This window comes from Amblyraja radiata, unplaced genomic scaffold (assembly GCF_010909765.2).
Source record: "Amblyraja radiata isolate CabotCenter1 unplaced genomic scaffold, sAmbRad1.1.pri scaffold_678_ctg1, whole genome shotgun sequence".
In the NCBI taxonomy this organism is placed as follows: Eukaryota; Metazoa; Chordata; class Chondrichthyes; order Rajiformes; family Rajidae; genus Amblyraja; species Amblyraja radiata.
In genome coordinates this window covers 62,501-68,538 of record NW_022630700.1, presented here as the reverse complement: position 1 = coordinate 68,538, position 6,038 = coordinate 62,501, and the positions used below count along the sequence as shown (strand labels likewise).

The 6,038-nt window shown below is 56.2% G+C and overlaps 1 protein-coding gene across 2 annotated transcripts in view; it reads left to right on the top strand.

Annotated features, from left to right (window-relative positions):
- The first annotated feature begins 456 nt into the window (after nt 1-456).
- dmtn (dematin actin binding protein) overlaps nt 457-6,038 on the top strand; it is a 54,623-nt gene continuing 49,041 nt past the window's right edge. For both annotated transcript variants that reach the window (XM_033016930.1, XM_033016929.1), the window contains exons 1-2: nt 457-607; nt 5,464-5,508. In XM_033016930.1, coding sequence (XP_032872821.1) covers nt 458-607; nt 5,464-5,508 — 195 coding nt within the window. In that variant the 5' untranslated portion in view covers nt 457. The remainder of the gene's footprint in view (nt 608-5,463; nt 5,509-6,038) is intronic.

Below are 6,038 nucleotides of genomic sequence, written 5' to 3'. Positions count from 1 at the left end.
AGTGGAGGCGGGGAATGGGGTGGGTGTTGGGGTTGGGTGTGGGTGTTGGGGTGTGGGGTGTGGGGGTGGGGCTGGTGGGGCCGGGGTGAGCTGCTCTGACCCAGGCTATGATGTATGGGCAGGGTTTGCCATACAAGGAGCTGGTGGATGGAGGTTGGGTCATGGTTGGGCTGGGTGTGGGGGTGGGTTTGGGTGTGGGGGTGGGGTCGGGTGGGTTTGGGTGTGGGGATGCGGGGGTGGGTTTGGGTGTGGGGGTGGGGTCGGGGTGGGTTTGGGTGTGGGGGTGGGGTCGGGTGGGTTTGGGTGTGGGGGTGTGGGTGGTGAGGCCAGGGTGAGGGCGATGGTGGTTGTGTGGTGGGGTCGGGGTGGTTTTGGGTGTGGGGATGTGCGTGGTGGGTCGGGGTGGGTGTGAGCCGTTCTGACCCTGTGACCCTGTGACCCTGTGCCCCAGGCTAGGATGGATGGGCAAGGTTACCCGTACAAGGAGCTGGCTGCCATCCCCACAGACAAGGCCATCCTGGAGATTGAGCGTCCGGACCTGATGATCTATGAGCCTCACTATAGCTACGTGTACGCTGAGCGCCCCGAGCCTCAGGGCTCTGCCGAGGTAGAACCACACGGCCCGAGCCCACCGGCACCACACACACCGCACGGCGTCTCGGTTACCCCCCCCCCCCTGCATGGCACGACACGGCACGGCACGGCACCCCGTCCTGGTGCCCCCTGTCACCATATCCCCCCCCCCCCACCCGCGGCACAGCACAGCACGGCATCCCGCCCCAGTTATCCCCTCCCCCAGTTACCATCTTCCCAGCTTATCTGCAGACCAGGTGATCCCACTGAGGGTGGGCCTAGTGAGGGTGGGCCTAGCGACGGTGGGCCTGGCGAGGGTGGGCCTAGTGAGGGTGGGCCTAGCGACGGTGGGCCTAGCGACGGTGGGCCTAGCGAGGATGGGCCTAGCGACGGTGGGCCTGGCGAGGGTGGGCCTGGCGGAGGGTGGGCCTAGCGACGGTGTGCCTAGCGAGGGTGGGCCTAGCGAGGGTGGGCCTAGCGACGGTGGGCCTAGCGAGGGTGGGCCTAGCGAGGGTGGGCCAAGCGAGGGTGGGCCTAGCGAGGGTGGGCCAAGCGAGGGTGGGCCTAGCGAGGGTGGGCCAAGCGACGGTGGGCTTGGCGAGGGTGGGCCTGGCGAGGGTGGGCCTAGCGAGGGTGGGCCTGGCAACGGTGGGCCAAGCGAGGGTGGGCCTAGCGAGGGTGGGCCTAGCGAGGGTGGGCCTAGCGAGGGTGGGCCTAGCGAGGGTGGGCCTAGCGAGGGTGGGCCTAGCGAGTGTGGGCCCTAGCGAGTGTGGGCCAAGCGAGGGTGGGACTGGCGAGGGTGGGCCTAGCGAGGGTGGGCCTAGCGAGGGTGGGCCTAGCGAGGGTGGCCTAGCGAGGGTGGCCAGCGAGGGTGGGCCTGGCGAGGGTGGGCCTAGCGAGGGTGGGCCTAGCGAGGGTGGGCCTAGCGAGGGTGGGCCTAGCGAGGGTGGGCCTAGCGAGTGTGGGCCTAGCGAGGGTGGGCCTAGCGAGGGTAGGCCTAGCGAGGGTGGGCCTAGCGAGGGTGGGCCTAGCGAGGGTGGGCCAAGCGAGGGTGGGCCTAGCGAGGGTGGGCCTAGCGAGGGTGGGCCTAGCGAGGGTGGGCCTAGCGAGGGTGGGCCTAGCGAGGGTGGGCCTAGCGAGTGTGGGCCTAGCGAGGGTGGGCCTAGCGAGGGTAGGCCTAGCGAGGGTGGGCCTAGCGAGAGTGTGTTGGGGGTGGAACACCACGCTGGCCTATCTCACCAGCATCCCGCTCCCCTGCGCACGGCTTCCAGGGGCAGGCTCGGTTGTCGGGCAGGGTTTATGGAGGTGATGGTGGGGGAGGGGGGGAAGGCAGGAGTGAAGAATGAACAACACCCAGGATGAGAACGGCAGCAGTGGCGCAGCAGGTGGAGCTGATGACCAGAGCACGGAGAAACAGGCAATGGTAGGGCCGCGGGAACGATAGGCATAGGAGCAGAATGAGGCCATTCGGCCCACCAAGTCTACTCTACCATTCAATCATGGCTGATCTATCTCTCCCGCTCATCTCCCCATAACCCCTGACACCCCTACTAATTAAGAATCTGTCAATCTCCGCTATAAAAATACCCAATGACTTGGCCTCCACTGATTCACCACCCTCTGGCTAAAGAAATCCCTCCTCGCCATTCTAAAGGAACGTTCTTTAATTCTGAGGCTGTGTCCTCTGGTCCTAGACTCTCCCACTAGTGGGAACTTCCTCTTCACATCCACTATGCAGGCCTTTCACTGTTCTATATGTTTCATTGAGGTACCCCTTCATCCTTCTAAACTCCAGTGAGTACAGGCTCAGAGCCTTCAAACGCAGGGTTGCAGGATTGTGGAACAGGGAGACGTCTGGGTGCAACTACATAGTTCCATGAAAGTGGCAACATGAGTGGGTGGAGAGACACAGACAGTGTCTGACTAAATGCTGGAGTAACTCTGTTGGTCAGACAGCATCTCTGGAGAAATCATGGTGGGGCAGCGGTAGAGTTGCTGCCTTACAGCACTTGCAGTGCCGGAGACCCGGGTTCGATCCCGACTGCGGGTGCTGTCTGTACGGAGTTTGCACCTTCTCCCTGTGACCGCGTGGGTTTTCTCTGAGATCTTTAGTTTCCTCCCACACTCCAAAGACGTGCAGGTATGTACAGTAGGTGAATTGGCTTGGTGTATGTGTGCAGTAGTGTCTTTAGTGAATGTAGGACAGTGTTAATGTGCAGGGACTGCTGGTCAGCATGGACTCGGTGGGCCGAAGGGCCTGTTTCCACGCTGTATCTCTAAACTAAACTAAAAGGAATAGGTTTAAGAAGGAACTGCAGATGTTGGAAAAATCGAAGGTAGACAAAAATGCTGGAGAAACTCAGCGGGGTGAGGCAGCATCTGTGGAGCGAAGGAATAGGTGACGTGATGTTTCGGGTCGAGACCCTTCTTCAGACTGAGAGTCAGGGGAGATTCATAGTCATAGAGTGATACAGTGTGGAAATATGCCCTTCGGCCCAACTTGCCCACGCCGGCCAACATGTCCCAGCTACACAGAGTCTCACCTGCCACGTTTGGCCCATATCCCATCAAACCTGTCCCATCCATGTACCTGTCTGTTTCTTAAACGTTGGGATAGTCCCAGCCTCAACTACCTCCTCTGGCAGCTTGTTCCATACACCCATCACCCTCTGTGTGAAAAGGTTACCCCTCAGATTCTTATTAGAGAGGGAAACTAGACGTATGAAAAAACAGTTTTGCAGTTGGTACACAAGGTGTTTGCACACACGCCTTCATCAGTCAGGATACTGTGCAGGAGACATGGTGCCAAGTTACAGCTGTACAAGACAATGGTAAGGACACGTGAAGTACTGTGTCCAGTTCAGGTCACCCTGCTGGAGGAAGGACGTCACTGAATTGGAAAGGTTGTGACACAGATTTACAAGGGTATTACTGAGCCTGGAGGATTTGAGTTACAAGGAAGGGTTGGATGGACCAGGGGTGTAAGAGGAAGAGCGGTGACCTTACGCAGGTTCATAACATCAGAAGCACAGATACGGTGAATAGCCACAGTCTTTTCCGCAGGGGACGGGAGTCTAAAACTGCAGGGCACATGTTTCAGGTGAGAGGGGAACTGGAAAGACTACTCTTTCACTCAGAATTGGAGCATAGAGTCATAGAGTGGTACAGTGTGGACACAGGCCCCTCGGCCCAACTTGCCCACACCGGCCAACATGTCCCAGCTACACTAGTCCCACCTGCCCGCATTTAGTCCATATCCCTCCTAACCTGTCCTATCCCAAGTGGCAGGTACAATTACGACATTGAACAGATACTCAGGTACATGGCTAGGAAAAGTTTGGAGGGATATGGGCCACACGCAGGCAGGTGGGACTAGCTCGGTTGGCATGGACAGTTTCTGTGCTACACAGCTCTGTGACTCTGTGACTAATGCCAAAAGACAGCAGTGCTGCAGAGTGTGGTGAGCAGGCAGAGTTACAAATCCTGCAAGGCAGCAAGTTAATTACAACTTGTGAGTTCTATGTATTTATCCATGAAGAAATGGAATATGACAGTAAAGATATGGTGACAGGACTTTGTACCTCAGTGGCTGGACATTGGCTTGGGCTTCTGTGGACAAGTCCGAATGTCAGAAAGGTCGTAAAAGAAATTGCAGGGATGATGGCGATGATTGTACGGAGTGATTTGGGGAATGAGGACTTCTATCCATCACCAAATGACCAAATGAAGGATGGGTGATGAAGATATCCATGTTCTCAGAGATGCTGCCTGAGCCGCTGAGTTACTCCTACACCTGGTGTCTGCTCGAGGTATTCGTAGGGCTAGCCTGAGATGGGACATCACGGTCAGCATGGGCGAGTTGGGCTGAAGGGCCTGTTTCCATGCAGTATGACTGGATGACTCTGTATGAGACATGAAATGGTTTGTTAAGTTGAGACACTATGCCATCCTTCTATAGGATGGCCCACTGGCCAACAACACTGACGGCAACAAAACACTGCCCCATCTTCATGCCTGCTCCCTGCAGGAACAATGGAACAATGGTGCAGCGGGTAGAGCTGCTACCTCACAGCGCCGGGGCACCGGGATCAATCCTGACCTCAGGTGCTGGCTGTGTGGAGTTTGCACGTTCTTCCTGTGACCGCGTGGGTTTCCTCTGGGTGCTCGGGTTTCCTCCCACATCCCAAAGACGTGCGGGTTTGTAGGTTAATTGCCGCTAGTGTGGTGGGAGTAGATGGGAAAGTGGGATAAACATAGAACTGGTATAAACAGGTGATGGATGGCCGCAGACAACGTGGGCAGCTGAAGGGCCTGTTCCCGTGCCGTATGACTCAATGATTTGGGCTCCTAGTTTGAAGGGAGTTGATGCATTTGTATCTCTAAAATAAATCTAAATAAACTTTATTCAGAATTTTTAAAATATGCAAAAGCTAGAACCGTGCAAAACTTCTTCCAACAGCTATAAATACATGAATTAGCATAGTGCTTGGTAGTATTCATAGAAATATCATTATACTTTTACATTTTTGTATTTCCCAAAATAGACTTTATTCAAGTAATAAATATATATAAAACATGTACGATCATCCGACATTCTCGGCGGCTATACATACATTCAATATTGAATTTACTGAATTCATTCCCCAATTTGTAATTTTACCCCCACGCCCTTGCCACTCATGGTCCGCTGGTCATGAATCCCTTCCCTTATTTTGAGGGGCGTCTCTATCACACCCTGCCCCCCATGTCCAGCGGTGGAAGGACCCTAGACCCTAGACTGTGGTCCTCTCCCACAGAGCCTTGGCGTTGGCTGCACCGAGCTTCAGAATAAATATTGTACTGCCTCCTTGGCTAGAGCCTCACTAACGATCACTGCGTCTCTCTCCACAGCGCCCACATTCACCAAGGCCGATGTCACCTCTCACCTATCCTGAGGTAAGCTGATAACCTGACTCATTAATTGTGGCTGGAGCTATAATAATCTAAAGAGCACGAGGAACTGTATCTGTATCCATCGCTGTTAACTTGAACCTGAACTCAGATCTGGACATCGACACAGAATGCTGGAGTAACTCAGTGGAAAAGGCAGCGTGCCTGGAGAGAAGGAATGGGTGATGTTTCGGCTCGAGACCCTTCTTCAGTCTAGTCTGGTTGGCACCCTGTGTACGTGGGGGGCACCCTGTGTACGGGGCACCCTGTGTACGGGCACCCTGTGTACGGGGCACCCTGTGTACGGGGCACCCTGTGTAGGGCACCCTGTGTACGTGGCACCCTGTGTACGTGGGGGGCACCCTGTGTACGGGGCACCCTGTGTACGGGGCACCCTGTGTACGGGGCACCCTGTGTACGGGCACCCTGTGTACGGGGCACCCTGTGTACGGGGCACCCTGTGTAGGGCACCCTGTGTACGGGGCACCCTGTGTACGTGGGGGGCACCCTGTGTACGGGGCACCCTGTGTACGTGC